Source organism: Dendrobates tinctorius, unplaced genomic scaffold, assembly GCF_039654945.1.
Source record: "Dendrobates tinctorius isolate UK_male_01 unplaced genomic scaffold, ASM3965494v1 ptg000084l, whole genome shotgun sequence".
NCBI lineage: Eukaryota > Metazoa > Chordata > Amphibia > Anura > Dendrobatidae > Dendrobates > Dendrobates tinctorius.
In genome coordinates, this window is record NW_027361752.1 from 48,171,742 (window position 1) to 48,197,126 (window position 25,385).

At 46.8% G+C, this 25,385-nt stretch overlaps 1 protein-coding gene across 1 annotated transcript in view; it reads left to right on the forward strand.

The window, feature by feature from the left end:
- The window catches only part of RIPPLY3 (ripply transcriptional repressor 3), a 42,870-nt gene extending 19,559 nt beyond the window's left edge, over positions 1-23,311 (forward strand). Inside the window, exons 3-4 of the mRNA XM_073584747.1 lie at positions 19,105-19,175; positions 20,119-23,311. Coding sequence (XP_073440848.1) covers positions 19,105-19,175; positions 20,119-20,356 — 309 coding nt within the window. The 3' untranslated portion in view covers positions 20,357-23,311. The remainder of the gene's footprint in view (positions 1-19,104; positions 19,176-20,118) is intronic.
- Positions 23,312-25,385: the final 2,074 nt, after the last annotated feature.

The following is a 25,385-nucleotide window of genomic DNA, read 5'->3' on the forward strand; positions in this document are numbered from 1 at the left end:
TGAATGTTCGGTCTGTTAGGTATGACAAGATCCAAGATAGGGCCAAGTCTGCGATGCCAAGAGATGAGAGGGTCTGTACTAATAGGGAATGGTCCACTGTGTCAAAGGCAGAGTACAGGTCCAGGAGGTGGAGGACAGAGCAGTGTTGCTTGGCCTTGGCGGTTAATAGGTCATTGGTGATGGTGACCTTAGTTAGGGCAGTTTTAGTGGAGTGGTGCGGCCGGAAACCAAATTGTAAGCGGTCGAAGAGGGAGTAAGAAGAGAGGTGAGAGGACAGTTCAAGATGGACGTGTTGTTCCAGTAGTTTTGAGGCATAGGGGAGAAGTGATATAGGGCGATAGCTAGATACAGAAGATGGGTGAAGAGAGGGATTTTGAGGATAGGTGTGATTGAGGCATGTTTAAAGCTTGAGGGGGAAACACCAGTTGTTAGTGATAGGTTGAAGAGATGGGTTAGGGTTGGGATGAAGACTGTGGTGAGGCTTGGGATGAAGTGGGATTGGATCGGGTCAAGTGCACAGGTGGTGAGATGTGATCTTGAGAGTACAGTGGAGAATCAATCTTCTGTAATAGTAGAGAACTTGGTTTTGGAGGAAGGCTGGGCAGTTAGGAGTAAGGGCTCTGGGGGTTGTCGACCAAAACTGTCTCTGATGTTATCAATCTTCTGCTTGAAAAATGAGGCAAAATCTTCACCTGAGATAAATGGAGAGGGAGGGTGTGCTGGGGGACAGAGGAGAGAATTGAAGGTGTTTAAATAGCTGTTTAGGGTTGTGAGACAGGGAGGATATGAGAGATGAGAAGTAGGTTTGTTTTGCTGCAGCGAGTGTGGCCTTGAAAGTAGTGAGAGACTCTTTGAATGCGATGAAGTCCTCTTTGCAGTGTGGTCTTTTCCATCTCCACTCAGCAACCCTGGAAGCCAGTCTCAGTTCTTTGGTCAGTCTGGTGTGCCAGGGCTGTCTGTTGATTTTGTGAGCTTTGGTGTGTGAGAGAGGCAACCGATTCCAGAGCTACAGCTTTTGTGGCGTTATATAGAGCGGCAGTGGCATCCGCATTGTGTAGGGAATTTATGTCTGTAAGAGGGAGGAGGGATTCAAAAAGTGAGTGTAGATCGAGGTGTTTAAGATTTCTGCCAGGGTGTGCGAGTCTGTGGGGTGGGACCTCGAGAGGAGAGGGAAGAGAATGTAAGTAGGTTGTGGTCAGAAAGAGGAAGATATGAGTTAGGGAGGTTAGATAGGGAGCAGAGGCGGGTGAAGATGAGGTCCAGTGTATGGCCATCTTTGTGAGTAGCTGCAGAGGACCATTGATTGAGGCTGAAGGAGGAAGTGAGAGATAGAAGCTTAGTGACAGCTGAGAGGGAAGTGTCAATGTGGATGTTGAAGTTGCCCAAGATGATAGTGGGGATGTCAGCAGAAAGGAAATCAATTCTTGTGGAACTAATTTATGGACTTCCATGCGCTGCTTGACAAAATACAGGATTCCAATTATGGTGAAAGATTAATCATTTATTCCCAACGCGTTTCGAAGTAAGAACTACTTCCTCAGGGGATGACAAAACATGTTTTGTCATCCCCTGAGGAAGAAGTAGTTCTTACTTCAAAACGCGTTGGGAATAAATGATTAATCTTTCACCATAATTGGAATCCTGTATTTTGTCAAGCATGCCATGGAAGTCCATAAATTAGATCCACAAGAATTGATATATTAGCGGTCACTTGGTTGACCTTTGGACGTGCAGAAGCTGACTTCTAACCTTACATGCCTGATCTCTCCTGCAACAGGTGAGTGGTTTTCTTATATATCTTTTACAGTAACCCAGATAAGACCCTATTTGCACTTTTCTGCTCCTTTAGTGTATTATATAGCAGAAAGGAAATGAAGTAGCCAGGTGGTGAAGTGGTCGAAGAAGGTGGTGGCTGGCCCTGGTGGGCGGTAAATGACAGCCATATGGAGGTTGGAGGGGCGTAGATGCGCACATCAAAGGAAGGGAGGGTAACAGAGGGAGGCAGTGGGATTGGAGAGAAGGAGCATCTGACAATAGAAAACCAACTCCTCCGCCATGCTTGCTGCTGGGGCAGGGGGTGTGGGAAAGGTGGAATCCACCATACAAAAATGCAGCAGGAGAGGCTGTGTCAGAGGGGGTGAGCCAGGTTTCGGTGATGGTGAGGAAGTTTGTGAGTAATGAAAAGATCATGGATGTAGGAAAGTTTGTTGCAGACAGCGAGCGTTCCATAGTACTCCTGTTAGTGGGACTGGAAAAGCGGGAACCGGGCAAATGGGTATAAGGTTAGAGAGGTTACGGGAAGTTGTGATAGAGCGGAAAGTTGTGATAGAGCGTGGATGGGAGGTAGAAATGACTGTGGGAATGTGGTGAGGAGGACCAGGATTTGGAGCAATATCACCAGCAGTGAGGAGGAGCAGAGAAAGTGTTAGCAGGTGGGAGCAGGAGAGGGCATGAGGGGGCTGTCCGTGTTTGGAGACAGAGGATTGTATGTAGAAGAACAGTTCTGAGGAGGAGGTGAAATGGATGGGGAGGATTGAAGAAGAGATGAACAGTTCCTTACTTATAGGGATTAGGGGGGGTTAGCAGAAAGTGAAGGATTATAGGGGTCATAGTGAAAACAAACAGAAACATTGTTTACAGAGACTATCCAGTTACCTTCAATTCCCTTCTGGTTCAAATCTGGATAAATTCTGAGCATCACACTTGTATGATATACACTTATGTGATACACACTGCAGTCTGAAGCCTTGGCAGACTAAGGGTCTGAAATATATTTGATAGAAAGTGCATTCAGGTGTGAAGCAGAAAGGAGTGGTCTGTGCTCATCTTGGTCAGATAATTAAGAATGAGCCAGATGCATGTGATCAAGGCAGTGTAAACAAGCTCATAAATAACATTAGGGTAAAGGAGGGGTTAGTTGAGAGTGAATGCTAGCAACAGAGGTAAGAAAAGTCTGTGTGGAAAGTTGGGTGACGTACCATTAAAGTTGTTGTAGGATAGCAAGGCAGTAGATGATAGACAGCAAGCAGAGTTCTATACCGAGAGAATGCTAGCAGCAGAGGTGAGAAAAGTCCGTGTGGAAAGCTGGGTGACGCACCTGCGGGGAGAATAGACAAATGGACATGCTGGCCAGAGTGTGACGGTGGCAGATGGCAGGGCACAGTCTGCACACATCACCCTTGACCAACCCCGAGCACCACACCCGCATGACACACACCCATGTGATACACACTACAGACTACGGATTACTCCGGAGTGGTTCTTGTGGTGGGTTGCAGGTCTGGACAGCTGTTGTCATCATAATATAAAGATAAGAATGGATAAATGTGTGTGTATGCTTTAATAAAGATTGAGTAAATGCTTACATGAAGTGGCATCTACAGTAGGTGCGGAAAGTATTCAGACCCCTCTAAATCCCCCACTCCCTGCTCCACCGCAGCCACCCGGCAAATCCAAAAAAGCCCATCTCTCTCTCACCAATGTACACCCTGCACCCCATCCCGACCGAAAGAAAAAATCCAGAAATGCAGAAACCCCAGCAAATTTACTAAAAAAGAAAAACTGAAATATCACGTGGTCACAAGCACTTAGACCCCCTGCTCAGTATTAAGCTGAAGAACCTTTTGAGCTTCTACAGCCATGAGTCTTCTTGGGAATGATGCAACAAGTTTTTCACCCCTGGATTTGGGGATCCTCTGCCATTCTTCCTTGCAGATCCTCTCCAGTTCCGTCAGGTTGGATGGTGAACGTTGGTGGACAGCTATTTTCAGGTCTCTCTAGAGATGCTCAATTGGGTTTGGGTCAGGGCTCTGGCTGGGCCAGTCAAGAATGGTCACAGAGTTGTTCCAAAGCCACTCCTTTGTTATTTTAGCTGTGTGCTTAGGGTCATTGTCTTGATGGAAGGTGAACCTTCGGACAAGTCTGAGGTCCAGAGCACTCTGGAAGAGTTTCCTTCAATTGCAACCAGTCGTCCTGCCCCTGCAGCTGAAAAACACCCCCATAGCATGATGCTGCCACCACCATGTTTCACTGTTGGGATTGTATTAGGCAGGTGATGAGCAGTGCCTGGTTTTCTCCACACATACCGCTTAGAATTATCATCAAAAAGTTCTATCTTTGTCTCATCAGACCAGAGAATCTTATTTCTCATAGTTATATATGATTAAATGTTTTAAAATTACATTCAAATAAAAATGTTTTTAGACCTTGCCAGAAAAGTTTGATTTACCGTATATGCTCGAGTATAAGCCGACCCAGTATAAGCCGAGGCCCCTAATTTTGACACAAAAAACTGGGAAAACTTATTGACTCGAATATAAGCCGGGGTGGTGCTGCACAAGGGTTAACGGTGGTCCAAAAAGATGCTCCATAGATAAATACCCCCCATAAAATGCTGCACAAGGGTTAATGGTGGCCCAAGAAGATGCTCCATAGATAAATATGGCCCATATATTGCGGCTGCTGCTGCAATTAAAAGAAAAAAAATGACATGCTCACCTCTCGTCGCTGGGGGCCAGGTGCCGGTGTCCTGAGCAGGTGGGGACACCTGCGCGCTATGTGGGCCAGGTGCCAGTGTCGCCGCTGGCTCAGGCCCTTGCACCTGCGATATTCACCTGTCCCCATTCCACCGCCACGTGCCGCTCTGTCTCCAGGGTCCTCTGCAGTAACGTTCAGCAGAGGGCACGCACTGACTACGTCATCGTGCCCTCTGACCTGAACGTCACAGTCAGAGGACGCGGAGGACAGAGCGGCGCGCAGTGGTGGAACGGGGACAGGTTAATATGGCTCCCCCCAGTCATACTCACCCCCTCCTGGCGTGGTCTCTGCAGCCCCTCTTCTCCCATGGTCGTGGCGCCGCAGCTCTTCCAGGTTTCAGCGGTCACGTGGTACTGCTCATTAAAGTCATGAATATGCACATATTCACGACTTTAATGAGTGGTACCACGTGACCGCTGAATGCAGGAAGAGCTGGGGCGCCGAGACCATGGGAGAAAAGGGGCTGCAGAGACCATGCCAGGAGGGAGTGAGTATGATCTCTGACACCCGCACTCTCCCTCCCCCGCCGACCCCCGGTATATGACTCGAGTATAAGCCGAGAGGGGCACTTTCTGCCTTAAAAAATGGGCTGAAAATCTTGGCTTATACTCGAGTATATACGGTATCTTGGTGTTAGTCTTTGGCAATTACTTTTTGTGGCCTGTGCTTGGGATCCAGGTGATTGGTGTAGGTATCTTTCTATCTATCTTTTTCTCAATATCTAGATCATAAATATCTTCATAAACTTCAGAATTTACTGATTTATTTTAGAGTCCTAACATTTTTGTATCCCTGATCACAGCATCATGGACATGAAGTTGCTGGTATTGAAATGTAACTTCACATCCTAGAGAGCCAGAAGAGTCTGAGATACAAGCTTACCTGTGACATTCAGAGCAGGAATGAACGTGTCGCATGGATGTATGTCTCTCTACATCAGTTAAGGAATATGCTCCTCAGACCATCACATCCATCACATGCATGGACGGGGCGTACATATAAATCATGGTGCCTAATACCAGATGTTCTAATTGGTCCCCCACAAAAAATATATATATATGTCCAGGTCACAGAAGAGCATATCTCACAACTGTTGAAGTCCTAGATTTCTCTTTCATTGCCCCCATAAAGTATGATGCCAAAAAAAGTGCCCCCCCAAACACAGTAGTATACACCCCAGATGAATTCATCCACATTAGCCCCCACATGCACAGTATAATGACCCTACTGTACCCCACCTCAACTCCCAAGCCAAAGTATATTGACCCCAGCACAGTATGATCCCCCAACTGTGACCCCCACACAGCCCTCAATGCAGTACAATAAGCCTACGTACAGTATAATGACCCCACACATCTACACACTGTATAATGGCCGCACTAGCCCTCCATACAATATAATGGCCCACACACAGCCTTGATGAACCCCACACTGTATAATTGCTTGCATACAGTATAATGCCCTCCACATAGCCCTCCAAATATTATAATGGCTCCCACATAGCCTTTTGTATGGTATAATGGGCCCCATATAGTCCTCCGTATATTATAATGCACTCCCCATAGTCCTCCATATAGTTAAATTATTATTATTATTTATTATTATAGCGCCATTTATTCCATGGTGCTTTACATGTGAGGAGGGGTATACATAATAAAAAACAAGTACAATAATCTTAATCAATACAAGTCACGACTGGTACAGGAGGAGAGAGGAACTCACTCCATGTAGTCCTCCATATAGTATTCTGCACACCTCATAGTCCTCCATATAGTTGAATGCACTCCCCATAGTCCTCCTTATAGTATAATGCATTCCTCATGGTAATACATATAGCATGATGCCCTCCCCATGGTCCTCCATATAATATAATGCTCTCCCCATGGTCCTCCATATAATATAATGCTCTCCCCATGGTCCTCTTTATAAATTAATGCACTCTCCATGGTCGTCTATAGAATATAATGCTCTCCCCATTGTCTTCCATAGAATACAATTCACTCCCCATAGTCCCCCATAGAATATAATGCACTCTCCATGGTCCTCCATAGGGCGCAACGTCTCAGAATGTCCCACATTGCTTGGCGACAACATCCTCTGTAGAATATAATGCGCTCCTCATGGTCCTCCATGGAATACAGTGCTCTCCCCATGTTCCTCCATAGAATATAATGCACTCCTCATGGTTTTCCGTAGAATGTAATGCCCTCCCCATGGTCCTCCTGTCACAAGTGGGTCACGTCCTTCTCGGAGATCTGGGGTTAAAAGATCATTACGTATTGTGCCATTTAGCCTGTGTGTTTGTGTTTCATATTCAAAGGATTTTGTTTCATTTGGGGCTGAAGAGGCTAACAACCCTTTCTATGCTGGTTAGAATCTTGCAGCTCCATCTTGCAGATGTCCCTGACCTGGTTATTTCCTCTCCCTATAAAATCTGGTCAGACTTTCTCTTTCTTGCCAGTGAAAGTTTTACTTCCTAGCTCTTTGAATTCGCTGTGCTGAGTTGGAGTTTGTTTTTGCTGCTGGAGATTGTTGCATACTGCTTTTGGGTGTATGCTTTCCTCATTGTCCTATTCACATTTGATGTGTACATTTCTACCCTTCCCTCTATACCTCTCTACCTTTGGTCAGTGTTTTGTATGTAAGTTTCTTTTTGTTATCCCTGTTTGCTTTACATGTTTATACACTAGCATCTCTGTCCAAGGCCTCCTGGGGGAGGGGACAGCTTAGGGTATAACAGGAGAACCATAAGGCTGGTGGCCCAAACCTCCTCACCTTTAGAGGTACGTTTGGGCACAGGAATAGTTGGGGTCCCAGCCCTTAGGACAGTGCAGGGTCCCTCTCCCTATTTATGTAGTCACAGCGTGACATTTTCACTGGCCCCACATTTTTGGATCTTGACATAGATCCCGTCGCTAACTTTGCAAGACAGCTGCAGGATCTGTCTTTTGAGCTCGCAGACCTACAGTCTAAGATTTCTTCTCAACTAACAGCTGAACTAGAACCTAAAGTGAGGCTCCCGGATAGATTTTCTGGGGGTCGGGATTAATTTGTCGCATTCTGGGAAGCTTGTAAGCTTTATTTCAGGGTTCGTCCGCAGTCATCTGGGAGTGAGGTGCAGAGGGTGGGGAATCCTTCAAGGAGACCCTCAATCCTGGGCCTGCTCACTCCCATCTGATTCATTGTCACTCCAGCTGGTGGATGGATTTTTTGCGGCTCTTGACCTCGTTTATGAGGACCCAGACCGGGTTTTCCTTGCCGAATCTAAACTACGTAATATCCGACTGGCCGAGGAATGCATAATTCTTTCAAAGCACGCAGGCCAGAGAGATAATTAAGTGGGGTGATTTTTGCAAGAATAATTGCATAGGTACTGTTATCTCTAGTGTCTGCACAAAAAAACATTCCATCATTTCTGTCTGATTTTGAGGGCGTGTTCTCTGAGAAGGGGTGTCAAGAACTGCCTGCGCATGCTGTGTGTGATTGTCCTGTGAACTTGCTTCTGGGTGCAAAGTTTCCCAAAACCAGATTATACAATCTGTCAGGTCCCGAGAGACAGGCCGTGAAAGACTATATCTCTGAGAGTCTTGCCAAGTGACATATTAAACCCTCATATTCACCTGTAGCTGCAGGATTCTTCTTCATTAAGAAGAAAGATGGGGGCTTGCCTTCCTGTTTAGATGTTTGTGTGTTAAATTGGATTACTATCCGGGACCCATATCCCCACCCACTAATTCCTGATTTGTTAAATCAGATTATTTGGGCAAAATGGATCTCCAAGTTGGATCTCAAGAGACCCTATAATCTGATTGTGATTAAAGGGAACCTGTCACCTCCTTTTTCAGCTATGAGCCCATCGGACCGGACCGCCCCCGGGTGAGTATAATAAAACTTGTTTTTCTTCTCTTTCAGGTTAGATCGGGGGCTTATCTACAGCATTCTAGAATGCTGTAGATAAGCCCCGAAAGGCAGTGGCTCATAGCTGAAAAAGGAGGTGACAGGTTCCCTTTAAGGAGGGCGATGAGTGGAAGACAGCTTTTAACACCCCACAAGGGCATTATCAAAATCCTGTCATGCCTTTTGGTTTGACTAATGCTCCCACTGTGTTCCAACATTTCGTTAATGACATCTTCCTTCACCTCATGGGTACATTTGTAGTAGCGCGTCTCAACAACATTTTGATCTACTTGCCCGATCTCAAGTCTCATTAGGTACATGTCACGTAGGTGTTACAGGTTCTACAGGATAATAAACTGTATGCTAAGTTAGAGAATTGTGTATTTGCGGTACAGGAGGTTCAGTTCTTAGGTTTCCTATTGTAAGTTGCAGGTTTCCGCATGGATCCTGATCTGATAAGATCTGAGTGGTTCTGGAATGGAGCCTCCCAGAAAATCTGAACACATTACACTTTTTGGGTTCGCTAACTATTATCGGAAACTTATCTCAAACTTCTCGTCTATTGTCAAACCCCTCACTGACATGACTAGGAAAGGTACAGACTTCTCAAGGTGGTCTGACTGCACTTGGCAGGCCTTTTCTTCTTTGAAGAGGTGTTTTTCCACTGTGCCGGTACTCATCCAACCTGATGTTTCTTAAGCATTTATTGTCGAGGTTGATGCTCCTGAGGTGGGGGTCAGCGCTGAATTGTTTCAACAGTCGTCCCCTGGTAAGTGGCATCCATTGAAGAGGGTTTGATTTTTGCAAGACGAGTTGTACTTTTGACTGACACCATTGGTTTTATCATATTGTGTACTGGAAAATGGACTAATGTTACCTTCACGCTAGGCAAGGTGGAAGTCCCAGAGTGGACCCTTTGGACCGCGGTACCGAGGGGCCCCGGACGAGTAACCAGGTGGACCCGACCCCTATACAGGGACCGTTAGGAGCAGGTCCGGGGATTCGGATGCTGCGGTAGCCGGAACCAAGAGGGGCGGCTCGGAGCGTGCTGGGGAGCTAGGCCCGGGTAGGCGAACTGGAGTAGGACGGCTGGAACGAACCACGGGCAGCGGGACTGAGACTGGAGTACGGACCACAGAAGGAAGGCTGGAGCACAGACTACAGGAACGGAGGCTGGAGCACGGACAACAGGAACGGAGGCTGGAGCACGGACAACAGGAACGGAGGCTGGAGCACGGACAACAGGAACGGAGGCTGGAGCACGGACAACAGGAACGGAGGCTGAAGGGAGCACAAGGCAGAGAGGTTAACGCAAGAGGGCCCAGGGTGCTAATGGAACATTAACGATCAGGCGCCTCCACTAAGGGCGGCCTGATATAGGCAGGGGCCCGCTCCCATTGGTCCGGCGGTGCTAGCCGGTCAGGGCACCGCCGGATTAGTGAGTCAGCCAGGGAGAGCCGGCCGCGGCCTAGGACGCATGCGCAGGAGTCGCATTGACGTCACAGGCCGCGGACCGGCCAGAGGAGGACGCTGCCGCCGGCGCTGGGAGGAGGAATGCTGCGGAGCCGACAGGTGAGTATGGAGGCAAGCGGCAGAGTGCGCGGTGGAGACCGGAGCAGGGCGCGCGGCGGTGGTGGCCGTAACAGTACCCCCCCTTAAGTCGCCCTTTACTGCGATTGGCAAAAAATCTCCTAAGAATGTGGGGAGCATTAATGTTCTCCCGGGGTTCCCAGGATCTCTCCTCAGGACCAAACCCTCTCCAGTCAACAAGAAAAAAGGTTCTACCTCTAACCCTCTTCATGGCGAGAATGTCCCTTACCTCGAAGGTGTCGTCAGCACCCACCGGCCGGGGAACAGGACAAGGAGAGGGTTGAAACTGATTCAGCACTACAGGTTTCAGGAGAGAGACGTGGAAGGTGTTCGGGATACGGAGCGAAGCAGGCAACCTCAGCTTGTAGGCGACTTCGTTGACACGTTTCAGAATCTCAAAAGGACCAATGTACCGGGGACCCAGCTTGTAAGAAGGTAATTTCAGCCGGATATACCTGGAAGAGAGCCAGACTTTATCTCCGATGCGAAATGGTGGAGGATCCAACCTCTTCTTGTCTGCGTGTCTCTTCATCCATTCACTGGCCCTTCTGAGGGCAGAGTTGGTCTCGGACCAGACCTCCGAAAATTCTTGGGACAAGACGTTGGCTGCGGGTACCTCGGAAACCGGGATTACAGGGAGAGGCATGCTGGGATGTTTGCCAAATACCACGAAGAACGGAGACTTAGTAGTGGCCTCGCCGGCATGATTGTTGTAAGCGAACTCTGCCCAGGGAAGTAGGTCCACCCAGTCATCTTGGTGAACGTTGGAGAAGTGACGAAGGAACGCGATCAGCGTCTGGTTAGTTCGCTCCACTTGCCCATTGGTCTGTGGATGGTAGGCTGAAGAGAAGTCCAGGGAAATGTCCAGAAGCCGGCATAGCGCTCTCCAAAATTTAGACGTAAAACTGAACTCCACGATCCGACACAATACGACGGGGTAGGCCGTGAAGCTTAAAAATGTGATGGACGAAGACTTTGGCCAATTCGGGCGCAGAGGGAAGGCCGGTCAGAGGAATAAAATGCGCCATCTTGGAAAAGCGGTCCACGACCACTAGGATCACCGTGCAGCTGGAGGAGCGGGGCAAGTCGGTGATAAAGTCCATGGCGATGCTCTCCCAAGGAGATGTAGGCACCAGTAAAGGGAGCAGCCGACCAAACGGAGACCGACGTGGGACTTTATTTCTGGCACAGGAGGAACAGGCGGCAACAAAGTCTGCTACGTCTCGGTGGAGGGTCGGCCACCAATAGTACCGGGATACGAGAGCAAGGGTCTTCTGTATTCCGGCATGACCAGCCAATTTGGAGGAATGTCCCCACTGTAGGACTTTACCCTTGAGACTCTCTGGCACAAACGTCTTGCCTGGCGGTGGAGAAAGCAAATTCAACGGAGCCACAGTGATTATCTTCGTAGGCTCGATGATGTGAGATGGTTCCTCCCTAGCCTCGGATGGTTGGAAAACTCGAGACAGGGCATCGGCCTTGGTGTTTTTGTCTCCGGGACGGAAATGGAGCTCAAAGTCGAAACGAGCGAAAAACAGGGACCACCTGGCCTGTCGAGGGTTAAGTCGCTGGGCGGACTGCAGGTAAGCCAGGTTCTTGTGGTCCGAGTAAATAATAAACGGGTGGACGGCGCCCTCCAGAAGATGGCGCCACTCCTGCAGGGCCAACTTGATGGCTAAGAGCTCCCAGTCGCCAATCGAGTAATTGCACTCCGAAGCGGAGAAGGCCTTGGAAAAGAACCCGCAGGGACGTAGGCGACCAGAGGGGGTTTTCTGGGACATCCTGTTGAGGATGCATCCACTTCCAACACGAAGGGTTTGTTGCTCTCCGGACGGGACAACACTGGAGCCGTAGAGAAAGCTTGTTTTAGCGAGTGGAAGGCCTCCTCAGCCTCCGATGGCCAGAAGTTAGAACTGACCCCCTTACGGGTAAGGGCAGAGATCGGCCTGGAGAGTGAGGAGAAGTGCGGGATAAACTGTCTGTAATAGTTGGCGAATCCGAGGAATCGCTGGATAGCCTTTGTGCCGATGGGACGGGGCCATTTGAGAATGGCAGACAGTTTCTCGGGATCCATCTGCAACCCGGCGTCGGAGACGATATAACCCAGAAACGGTAGTGAGGTCTGTTCAAACAGGCATTTCTCCATCTTGGCATACAAACGATTCTCCCGGAGACGCTGCAGAACCAGATGGACAGTCCTCCTATGAGACGGAAGATCCGAGGAGAAGACAAGGATGTCATCCAAGTATACCACGACACTGGAGTACAAGAGGTCTCGGAAAATCTCGTTAACAAACTCCTGAAACACAGCCGGAGCATTGCATAGACCAAAGGGCATCACCAGGTACTCGTAATGACCGTCCCGGGTGTTGAAGGCGGTCTTCCATTCATCACCGGCCCGGATACGGATAAGGTTGTAAGCTCCTCTGAGGTCCAGCTTGGAGAAGATCCTTGCCCCTCTGAGGCGGTCAAACAGCTCCGGGATGAGAGGAAGAGGGTACCGATTCTTGACAGTGATGTTGTTGAGGCCCCTATAGTCGATGCATGGACTCAGCGAACCGTCCTTCTTCTTGACGAAGAAAAAAACGGCTCCTGCCGGAGAGGAAGACTTCCGAATGAAACCTTTGGCAAGGTTCTCCTGGACGTATTCGGACATAGCTGTAGTCTCTGCAGGAGACAGCGGGTAGATCCTACCCCTGGGAGGAGTGGAACCGGAGATTAATTCGATTGGGTAATCGAAAGGGCGGTGCGGTGGAAGGACCTCTGCCTCCTTCTTGTCGAAGACGTCGGCATAGGACCAATAGGCCGCCGGAAGCCCCTAGAGTCTCGAAGGGGGGCGTGCAGAGACGACAGGACGAATAGAGTTCAGACACCGACCTAGACACCGATCACCCCAGCGCAACACCTCCCCAGACGACCAGTCGAGGACCGGCTGATGAGTCCGGAGCCATGGAAGACCAAGCAAAATGGCGTGAGACAAATCGGGTAACACGTAGAAGGCCACACTCCCGATGGAGAGCACCGACTTGCAAGACAACCTCTTCTGTGACCATGGAAATGGGTTCCCGTAGTGGTCTGCCATCCACGGAGGCAATCCAACAAGCATTCTTCAGGGCCACCAAGGGAATCCGGTATTTATCCACCACATCACGCCGGATGAAGTTGCCTGCCAAGCCCGAATCCACGTAGGCCACCTCGGACCCACGCCTCTCCCCTGAAAGCAAAAGAACAGATAACGTAAGTGGTTGAGAGGAATCGTATTCATCTAGGGAGGCCTCTCTTACCTGGCCTAGGCGGAGGAGTTTCCCGTCCTCACAGGGCAAGAACGGATAAAATGCGAGGCTCCTCCTCAATAGAGACATAAACCTTGCGCCCGTCTCTCTCTCTGACGTGTCTCAGCTAACCGTACCCGGTCTACCTGCATGGGCTCGGGAAGAGGGGCGTGAGCGGAACTCGCTGGTCGTGGCGTAAAGGACCGATCAGAAGGCGGAGCTGGCCTGGGGGATCTCCTATCCCTAGCAGACTCCCGTGCACGTTCCTGAAAACGGAGGTCTATGCGGGTAGCCAGGGAGATGAGGTCCTCGAGAGTGGAGGGAGTATCCCAACCCGCCAGTTCGTCCTTTATCCTGTCCGACAGGCCCCGCCAGAAGGCTCCCACCAAAGCCGCATTATTCCACCCCAATTCCGACGACATTGTGCGGAACCGGATGGCATACTGACCGACCGTCAGGGTGCCCTAGTGCAGGTTGAAAAGGGACTCGGTAAGGGAAGCTACCCGGCCTGGCTCATCAAATACCCTCTGAAAGGTGTCCAAGAAGAGCTGGATATTTAACACTACGGGATCATCCCTCTCCCAAAGAGGATTGACCCAAGACAGGGCCTCTCCCTCCAGATGGGACATGACAAAGGCCACCTTGGCCCTATCGGAGGGGTACTGATGAGGCAGGAGCTCGAAGTGCAGGCTACATTGGTTCAAGAACCCTCGACACTGCTTGGAATCCCCACTGAATCGGGGGGTTTGGCTAGGCGGGGAGAAGGAAACGGCGCAGGACTAGGAGGTGCGACAACGGCCGCAGCGGCGGACTGGAGGGCCACCAAACGATTATCCACGGAAGCCATGTACGACAAGATATGGGACTGAGCATCCCGCTGCTGACCCAACTCTTGCTGGAGACTGGCCAGCTGGGCAGCATTCCCTGGATCGGCGGCCTGGAGAGCTGACAGACGTGACTCCATAGATTTCATTATGGACATGATCCGCCCTTGGTTCTCCCGTAGGAAAAGCAACTCCTTTTGAGCGGGAGCGGAGGTATCGGCGGGGTCCACGGCCTGATCGTACTGTTACCTTCACGCTAGGCAAGGTGGAAGTCCCAGAGTGGACCCTCTGGACCGCGGTACCGAGGGGCCCCGGACGAGCAACCAGGTGGACCCGACCCCTATACAGGGACCGTTAGGAGCAGGTCCGGGGATTCGCATGCCGCGGTAGCCGGAACCAAGAGGGGCGGCTCGGAGCGTGCTGGGGAGCTAGGCCCGGGTAGGCGAACTGGAGTAGGACGGCTGGAACGAACCACGGGCAGCGGGACTGAGACTGGAGTACGGACCACAGAAGGAAGGCTGGAGCACGGACTACAGGAACGGAGGCTGGAGCACGGACAACAGGAACGGAGGCTGGAGCACGGACAACAGGAACGGAGGCTGGAGCACGGACAACAGGAACGGAGGCTGGAGCACGGACAACAGGAACGGAGGCTGGAGCACGGACAACAGGAACGGACCCTGAAGGGAGCACAAGGCAGAGAGGTTAACGCAAGAGGGCCCAGGGTGCTAATGGAACATTAACGATCAGGCGCCTCCACTAAGGGAGGGCGGCCTGATATAGGCAGGGGCCCGCTCCCATTGGTCCGGCGGTGCTAGCCGGTCAGGGCACCGCCGGAATAGTGAGTCAGCCAGGGAGAGCCGGCCGCGGCCTAGGACGCATGCGCAGGAGTCGCATTAACGTCACAGGCCGCGGACCGGCCAGAGGAGGACGCTGCCGCCGGCGCTGGGAGGAGGAATGCTGCGGAGCCGACAGGTGAGTATGGAGGCAAGCGGCAGAGTGCGCGGTGGAGACCGGAGCAGGGCGCGCGGCGGTGGTGGCCGTAACAACTAAAATTCCAAGTGCGGTGAAATTGCAAAAAAAAAGTGCAATTCTGCAATAGTTTTTTTTTACCATGTTCATTAACTGCTAAAACTGTCCTTCCCATATGATTCTCCAGGTCATTGCGAGTTCATAGATACCAAACATGTCTAAGTTCTTTTTCATTTAAGTGGCAAAAAAAAAAAATCAAAAGTTTGCACACCAAAAAATGGCGCCATTTTCCAAGACCCATAGCGTCTCAAATGTTCGGGGTCCGGGGCAAGGTGAGGGCTTATTTTTTGTGCACCTAGCTGACATTTTTATTGATTCCATTTAAGGTAGATACAATGGTTTGATCTCCAACTAGGAGAACTGATAATGCTGTCCCTATTTTACAGGAAGGGGTGGTCGTCTTAGCAGTGTGTTCTGAACTTGAGGTTGATTTATTGAAAGCTCAGGGAGGTGCCCCTGCTGTTCCGTCAGGGAAATTGTTTGTACTTCTAAATCTGCGTCTTAAAATTTTGGAGGCACATCATAACTTGCCTCTGGTTCTTCTCCCAGATAGTAAGGCGACCTTGGACCTCCTTTCTTGTGGTTTTTGGTGGCCAAGGTTGCGTAAGGATGTAGTTGGCTTTGTGTCCTCATGTAGTGTCTGTGCACGATCTAAGACCCCGCATACTTGTCCATCTAGGGCTCTTTTACCATTAACCATTCCTGACACGCTGTGGACTCATTTTTCATGGATTTCATTACGGAACTTCCTTCGTAAAATGGCGCACTTTATTTCTTTACCTGTTCTTCTTTACACCATGACCCTGGCTCAGGTGTTTGTGTGAGCTTGACACAGAGTTCCCTCCTATGTGGTGTTAGATCGGGGGACCAGTTCGTCTCTAAATTCTGGGGGGCGTTTTGTTTTCGTGTAGGGATGCATATATTCTTTAAGTCTGCATTCCATCCTCAAACTAATGGTCAGACTAAATGCCTAAACCAAAGTTTGGAGACATACCTCAGATGTTTTGTGTCAGATAACCACGAGGATTGTTCTTCTTTTTTTACCACCGGCTGAGTTTGCTTTCAACAATCTTCGTAGTGAGTCCACTGGTAAGTCACCATTTTTTTGCGCATATGGCTTCCATCCACAATCCTATACCTTCATTAAAGATGAGTCTTCGGGGGTTCCTGGGGAGGAACTATTTTCTTCTTCGCTCTCAACTGTGTGGGAAGAGGTTCAGAATAATTTAAAGATCATGGGGGGACAAATAGAAACGTATGACTGATAAGAAATGATTGTCATGTCCGTACCTGGGGGTGAATGATTTAGTATGGCTATCCATCAAAAATATTGAACTGAGAGTTCCTTCTTGGAAACTAGGTCCTAGGTTTATTGATCTTTATAAGGTGGTCGTCATAATCAACCATGTAGCTTTTCATCGCAAGCTTCCTCTGACTCTCAATATCCATAATGGTCTTTGTTCAAAAAATTTGCTGCGCCTGTGGAACTGTCACGTTTACCAAACCTTCATGTTTACCACTGCCATCCGTTATTGTTGATGGCAATTTAGAATTTCAGGTAAAATAATTGATTCTTGTATGGTTCGCCGCTCTGTACAGCACCTGGTACATTGGAATGGGATGATCCTGAGGAGAGGATGTAGATGCCAGCATCTGAGGTTAGTCGGTAGATTGATACGGCCCTTTCATTTGGCCCATCCGGATAAACCTGGCCCCGAGGGTCCTGTGACCCCTCATAGAAGGGTGGGTACTGTAACGAGACGGTCACGTCCTCCTCGGAAATCAGAGGTTAGATTATTACGTATTGTGAATCGCAGATCTTCCATTTAGCCTGTGTGTTTGTGTTTCGTATTTAATGGATTTCATTTCCTTTGGTGCTGAAGAGGTTAACAACCCTTACTATGCTGGTTAGAAACTTGCAGCTCCATCTCACAGCTGTTCCTGATCTGGTCATTTCTTCTGGCTATAAAATCTGGCCAGACCTTCTCTTCCTTGCCAGTCAAAGTTTTATCCCTGTTTGTCTTAGGTGTTCATACACTAGCATTTCTGTCCCAGGAGTAGGGGTAGGGGACAGCTTAGGATATAACAGGAGAACAGTAAGGCTGGTATCCCAAACCTCCTAACCTTTAGAGGTACCTTTGGGAGCAGAGATAGTTAGGGTCCCAGCCCTAGGTATAGTGGAGGGTCTCTTTCCCTGTTTACCTACAGTCACATTGTGAGACCTCCATAGAATATAATGCACTCTACATGGTTTTCCATAGAATATAATGCATTCCCCATGGACCTCCATAGAATATATTGCACTTCTCACGGTTATCCATAGAATATGATGCACTCCCCATTGTCTTCCATAGAATATAATGCACTACCCATGGTCATCCATAGAATATGATGCACTCCCCATGGTCCTCCATAGAATATAATTCTCTCCTCATAGTCCTTCATAGAATATAATGCACTCCCCATGGTCATTCATAGAATATAATGGTCTTCCATACTCTATTATGACCGTCAGTCACTGATTAAAAAAACCCAACAAACATTAAGCTGCACATCTCAGTACAGCGGGCTCGCTGTACTGACGTCATCGCGCCCTCTGTGCTATGTTGTCAGACTCTGAGGAAGAGTGATGGAAAAGGAAACGTTATCTGAAGCTCTCTCCTCCATCATCATTGCTCACGATGATGGACGGAGGGTGGGTCGGTGCGAACGCTGGCACTGGGCCCCCCCAAGCTCACTACCCCCATAGCAGTCGCTTGGCCTGCTGCCATTGGCGGTACAACACTGTCCATGGGCCAGACCTCAATCACAGGACAATAAAACTTTCACACTCCTTATCTATGAACTGTTCCAATATTTATAGTCTCAACTGTTTATCCCTCTCCCATAATGATAGTTATGTGTCACGTGACTTGTCTCATCTATTGCATTATTCCTGTGTCCTGTTGTGTATAAATATGTGACTGACGTCATCGCGCCCTCTGTGCTGTGTTGTCAGACTCTGAGGAAGAGTGATGGAGAAGGAAGCTTTATCTGAAGCTCTCTCCTCCATCATCATTGCTCACGATGATGGACGGAGGGTGGGCCGGTGCGGATGCTGGCACTGGGCCTCCCCAAGCTCACTACCCCCATAGCAGTTGCCTGGCCTGTCGCCATTGGCGGTACAACACGGTCCATGGGCCAGACCTCAATCAGAGGACAATAAAACTTTCACACTCCTTATCTATGAACTGTTCCAATATTTATGGCCTCAACTGTTTATCCCTCTCCCATAATAATAGTTATGTGTCACGTGACTTGTCTCATCTATTGCATTATTCCTGTGTCCTGTTGTGTATAAATATGTGACTCTTCAGATTTTGTGTTATTCTATGCCAGATGAAGCGACCTGCTGATATTTGTTACCTTTTCAATTAGCCATTAAAATATATCAACCACTGAGGACTCTCAAATCTTAATATTTTCTGATTTATTTTAGCAAAATTGGAAAAAAATGAACTGATATTTTGCCAGAATTTGCACTTTTCCTTTGCATTGGATGTGCATGTGATCCCGGCCCAGATCATTTCCGCTCTCTTGTCCCAGTGAATGTGGCTTTTGCAGACTTTCGTGTTTGCCACATCCTGAGTCTGAAGAGATGAGGAGGATTCTTACCGCACAGACAATAGGATTACCGTCTCTGCCTCCGGTCACACGGGGCCGGCTGTGATCTACGGTACCTGACACTATTACACCACACCGGAGGATTTACTGCATCCATAGTTTACCAGCTAGAAAGAATCAGACGTGTCGCAAAATATTTCTCTGCATGAAAATTTTGTTAGGTAAATTGTTCACGGGTCCAGAGACATAGAGACAATGTGACGTCCTGTGGGGACAAGTTCAGGGTGAAGCCATTTTTTTAGTTCCTTCAGACAATACATTTCGATAATTTCTTTGTTTTTCATTGTCAGGGTAGCCGGTCAGATAGTGATAATGACATTGATGGAAAGAAGGGAGCTCTGGGATTTCAACACCCCGTTAGGTAAGTGTGACTTTCTATATATGTAATGATTACATGACAGTCGGATTCATAAATTGAATTTAAACCATTGCTTTGCTGATTAATGTATCACTTTATCTGTCCATAATGTTCATTTTCTAAAAAATATCAATTATTAATGCCTGCAGCTACCATTAGGGGGAGCTCAGGAGCTCACTGCATACGGATTATACATTGACCTCAATATTAAAACTGTATACACTGTTGCCATTGTAGGCAAACTGGATTTTTTTCCCCAAATTTAGAGTTCCTAAAAGTTTAGATCATTCTTAAAAGGGGGTTGTCCTACAAATAGATAATATTTTACTATTATAATTACATGGATGTAAAAAATAAAATACCTTTGTAGGATTTAGGAAGTTCCTTCATCCTAGCTCACATCATCTATAATCCTAAACTAAACTTTATTTTATTTTATTTTTGTTTATAATTTTGCTTAACATAGAAAGTTATAAAATTTAGTAAACCACTTTATTAAGGGATTTGTCTTTTCTTTAAAAATAAAATTTGCATGTGACTTTCATATACACGCTTTACCCCAGTTTATTTGCATGTTAGAAGGTACTCCTTTGGAGTACAGATGATGGCAGTGACAGAACTGAGTGTGATATAATCTACAGCAGCTGATCCCAAGAGTTAGCTACACAGGAGCTGAGCTGACCCATCACTGCCATCATCTGTGCTTCAAAGGAGTACATTCTGATATCAATGCAGCTGAAGGCAAGAAAATAGACAGGGGAGAAGCCGAGGATTGGAAGTCACTTACATGCGCTTGTTGAAGACAAATCTCTTAATAAAGTGATTTGTAAACTTTCTTGCCTTATGGAAAAAAATATAAAAAAATATATATATAAAAGTTTAGTTACTGTTTAAATATTCAATGTTTGGTAATTGTATCTGACTCTCATCTCTTTCTGTTTCGAAGGCTTTACATGCCAAAATCCAAGACGGAGGAGTATTTACAACACATGGGGAAAAAAGTTCTCGCCAGTTTCCCGGTTCAGGCCACCATCCATTTCTACAACGATGATTCTGAGTCTGAGGAAGAAGATGATGAGATGGACTATTATAACTATCATCACAATCATGAGGATATTCCAGGAAGCATGGTGGAAGACGACTCTGGATATTCCTCGGGAACTAAACCGAGCATCAAGCAGTAGAAATGTCTTCATTTATAGACTAAAGGTGGATCAAGCGGACAGCGGACGCCTTGTGACGTCTGATTCTGCCTTACATCGCCTGGTACCAGCCATAGGCATGTGGTCACCTTCTGTTTTAGGATTGGTTAAGACCCCATGAAGTCTGCACTGAAGTCTCAGAGAGGGACATCTCTCATGGGGTGAAGGATGATTGGGGTGGTGAACATCTACTGTGGCAAGAGATGGTTAATGGAAAATCTCTCATGGGCTGATGGAAGAATGGATAATTTGACAAAATCTAGATCTATTTGTCCTCCTTCTTCGCTCAGTTGCTGCAGAATGGTCTAGTTTCAAGAACCCTAAAAGCAAGAACATGAAAAGAGACTGTGCCATCAGAAAATCTGTTTTTTATACGTTTTTTTTTCTTCACTTTTTGCATATCACTTTCTATATTTAAAAAAGAAAAAGAAACATAACAAAAGAAACTAAGAAATCTTGCAATCTTTACACACTCTCCACGAGGGCTTATAATAGATTAACTTCATGTACATTATAGACGACTTTTCTGTTCTCTCATTGTCATCACAGATAGGATTTCAATGACTGATAACACCTCTATATACAGTAGATAACACAGGATCCACTATTCACAATAGGTGATGTCACAGCTCACCTCCTCCTGTACAATGACTGATAACACCTCTATATACAGTGGATAACACAGGATCCACTATTCACAATAGGTGATGTCACAGCTTACCTCCTCCTGTACAATGACTGATAACACCTCTATATACAGTGGATAACACAGGATCCACTATTCACAATAGGTGATGTCACAGCTTACCTCCTCCTGTACAATGACTGATAACACCTCTATATACAGTGGATAACACAGGATCCACTATTCACAATAGGTGATGTCACAGCTTACCTCCTCCTGTACAATGACTGATAACACCTCTATATACAGTGGATAACACAGGATCCACTATTCACAATAGGTGATGTCACAGCTTACCTCCTCCTGTACAATGACTGATAACACCTCTATATACAGTGGATAACACAGGATCCACCATTCACAATTGGTGATGTCACAGCTTACCTCCTCCTGTACAATGACTGATAACACCTCTATATACAGTAGATAACACAGGATCCACCATTCACAATAGGTGATGTCACAGCTCACCTCCTCCTGTACAATGACTGATAACACCTCTATATACAGTGGATAACACAGGATCCACTATTCACAATAGGTGATGTCACAGCTTACCTCCTCCTGTACAATGACTGATAACACCTCTATATACAGTGGATAACACAGGATCCACTATTCACAATAGGTGATGTCACAGCTTACCTCCTCCTGTACAATGACTGATAACACCTCTATATACAGTGGATAACACAGGATCCACCATTCACAATTGGTGATGTCACAGCTTACCTCCTCCTGTACAATGACTGATAACACCTCTATATACAGTGGATAACACAGGATCCACTATTCACAATAGGTGATGTCACAGCTCACCTTCTCCTTCTGTACAATGTCTGATAACACCTCTATATACAGTGGATAAAACAGGATCCAGCATTCACAATAGGTGATATCACAGCTCTCCTCTTGTACAGTGACTGATAACACCTCTATATTCAGTGGATAACCCAGGATCCACCATTCACAATATGTGATATCACAACTCACCTCCTCCTCCTGTACAATGTCTGATAACACCTCTATATACAGTGGATAACACAGGATCCATCATTCACAATAGGTGATGTCACAGCTCACCCCCTTCTTCTGTACAATGACTGATAACACCTCTATATACAGTGGATAACACAGGATCCACCATTCACAATAGGTGAAGTCACAGCTCACCTCCTCCTCCTGTACAATGACTGATAACACTTCTATATACAGTGGATAACACAGGATCCATCATTCACAATAGGTGATGTCACAGCTCACCTTCTCCTCCTGTATAATGACTGCTAACGCCTCTATATACAGTAGCTAAAATAGGATCTACCATTCACAGTAATGTCACAGCTCACCTCCTCCTCCTGTACAATGACTGATAACACCTCTATATACAGTAGATAACACAGGATCCACCTCCACCATTCACAACAGGTTATGTCACAGCTCACCTCCTCATCCTCTGGTACAATGAATTTTCCCTAGATTAGAGCATGCTCAGATAATACTTCTATACAAGCAAATAGGGTCTGAGTCACTTCATTGCTGTTAATAATCATGTGAAAAACAGGAAGTAGGAGTCTAATATTAAGTTTTGTGGCCAGCGTGAAAATTGCAAAATACTTTATTTTTAATTATAGCTAGTGATATGAAAAATAAAAATTATATAGAAAAGCAATAAAAAGGCATTTAGTGGTCAGTGATGTCGACTGCAAACATCGGCTGCAGGAGACTTTGCGGAAATGTTGCACCATTGTTTGGTGGTGGGAACATTTTAGTTTCAGTAGTTAATCCAAGACCTCTCAAAGCAATGTCTGGCGGCCCAATCACTCTGTGAAGATCAGATGCCGCCAATGATGGAGGAGAGATAATCCTGGCTGCAAACGTAGCCAAAGTTAAAAAAGAATTTAAGGTCATGTTCACACTGTCAGTATTCGATCAGTATTTTACATCCGTATTTGTAAGACAAAACCAGGAGTGGGTGATAAATACAGAAGTGGTGACGGGCTTCCATTATACTCTTCCTCTGATTATCCCACTCCTGACTTTGGCTTCCAAATACTGACCGTGTGAACGTGGCCTTAAACGTTGCTTGCATATGGAAGTGGTGCTAAATTGATTCACCTGCATTATAACTCATGTCCTCTGCACTCCTATAGTTTTATTGTAATTAGTTTGCACATAATGTAAATATGTTTTTATGTTTTTTCTTTTTTTTCTTTGTAGATGTTATAAAAATTAAAAATGTTGCAATTGATTTATATTGAATGGAATAAATTAAGAAAAATTTTACTGCGTTGTATCATTCATAATATTAATAATAATAATAATAATAATAATAATAGTGTTTTTTATATAATTAAAAAAAACAACATATCAGTACAAAATCGAAATGCATATGTGTATGTATACACACACACACATACTGTATATACACTGTGTGTATATATATATATATATATATATATATATATATATATATACACACACGAAAGGCCTGGAAATAATGATGCAAGGTAAGAATATTTACAAAACCAAAAATATCAATAGTTTATTTTATTCAATTAACAAAATGCAAAGGAAATGGTCAAAAGGGAAATATTTGGTGACCGCCCCTTGCCTTCTACACAACATCAAGGCATCATTTCTTCCCGGTACTTATCACTTGTTTTTGTTCCAAACATCTTGGAGAACTGACCCCAGATCTTCTGTATTTGAGACTTGTGCAGATCCATCTGTCTCTTGATGTGATCCCAGACTAGACGATGATGAGATCAGGGCTCTGTGGGGACGGAACATCACTTCCAGGACTCCTTGTTCATCCTTACGCAGAAGATAGTTTGCCAGATGTTTGGGGTCATTTCCTTCTGAAGAATACATTTGAAGCCAATCAGATGCCTTCCTGATGGTATTACATGATGGATAATTATCTGGCTGTATTTCTTAGCATTGGGGTCACGATTAGGCTGAGTTCACACGTGGCGTTTTTTTCGAGTTTCCGCGGCGGTTTTAATTGCGCGATTTTGCCGCGAAAACGCGAAAAATAAGCATCCCATGCATTCCTATGGGATTCCGCAATGCTGTGCTAATGCTGCGGTTTTTACCGCGGCGGAATCGCTTCGCGGTAAAAACCGCAGCATGCTCATTATTTTGCGGAATCGCGGCGATCCCGCACCCATAGGAATACCTTGTTCCGCTTCCTTCCCGCATGTGGCTGTGCACACCATGCGGAAAGTAAGCAGAACAATTGCGGATGGTACCCACGGTCCGGAGGAGAGGAGACTGTCCTCCGGGCTGTGGGTACCATATCCCTGTAAAAAATAGAATTTAAAATAAAAAATATTGTTATTCTTACCTTCCGGCGTCCCGCGCAGTATTCCCGCCTCTCTCCCCACTCCCATTCCCAGTAATCCTTTGCGAAAATGCCGGCGATGACGTCCGTTCTCGCGGGATCGCGAAGTCTCGCGGTCATTCGCGCGACGTCATCGCGAATTACCGCGAGACGTCGCGATCCCGCGAGAACGGACGTCATCGCGGGCATTTTCGCAAAGGATTACTGGGAACGGCTGCGCGGGACGTCGGAAGGTAAGAATAACACCATTTTTAATTTTTTTTTACATTCTATCTTTTACTACTGATGCTGCATAGGTGGCCTCAGTAGTAAAAAGTTGGTCACACTCGTCAAACACTGTGTTTGATGAGTGTGACAACCTGTCAATCAGTTCTCCAAGCGATGCTACAGATCGCTTGGAAAACGCTAGCATTCTGCAAGCTAATTACGCTTGCAAAATGCTAGTTTTTCCGCGGGAAAATCGCGGGAATTTAAAATGCGATTTTCCCGCGGAATGGAATTCCGGAATTCTCGCGGTAATTTCCGCAAGAGTTCCAGTACGTGTGCACATAGCCTTAATCCTGAAAATATCCCCTGCTCCATTTGCTGAAATGCAGTCCCAAACCTGTAAGAACCCTCCACCATGCTTCACTGTTGCCTGCAAGTGAATGTGGACATCACATGCCAAGCCTTGCTTCAGGCATGAAATAACCTCTGCAGAAACCATCAGAAGGCTTTTGCGCAACATTGGGCTATGAGCCGAAAGGTGCAAGAGTTCATTGAATTGACCTCACACCACATGTTGTTTCAGAGCAAAATGGCAATGGAGGCTGGAATTGAGGTCTATCCTCTTCAGCGATGAGTCCCACTTTTGTCTTGAATGCAATGATCACCAAAGATTGATCTGGACACTACGTGTAGACTATCAAGAAGCCTTCATGAGAGAACATAAAGGTGTTCCAGGGACATTTTTTTTCAATATATCACCAGGCCATATGTTG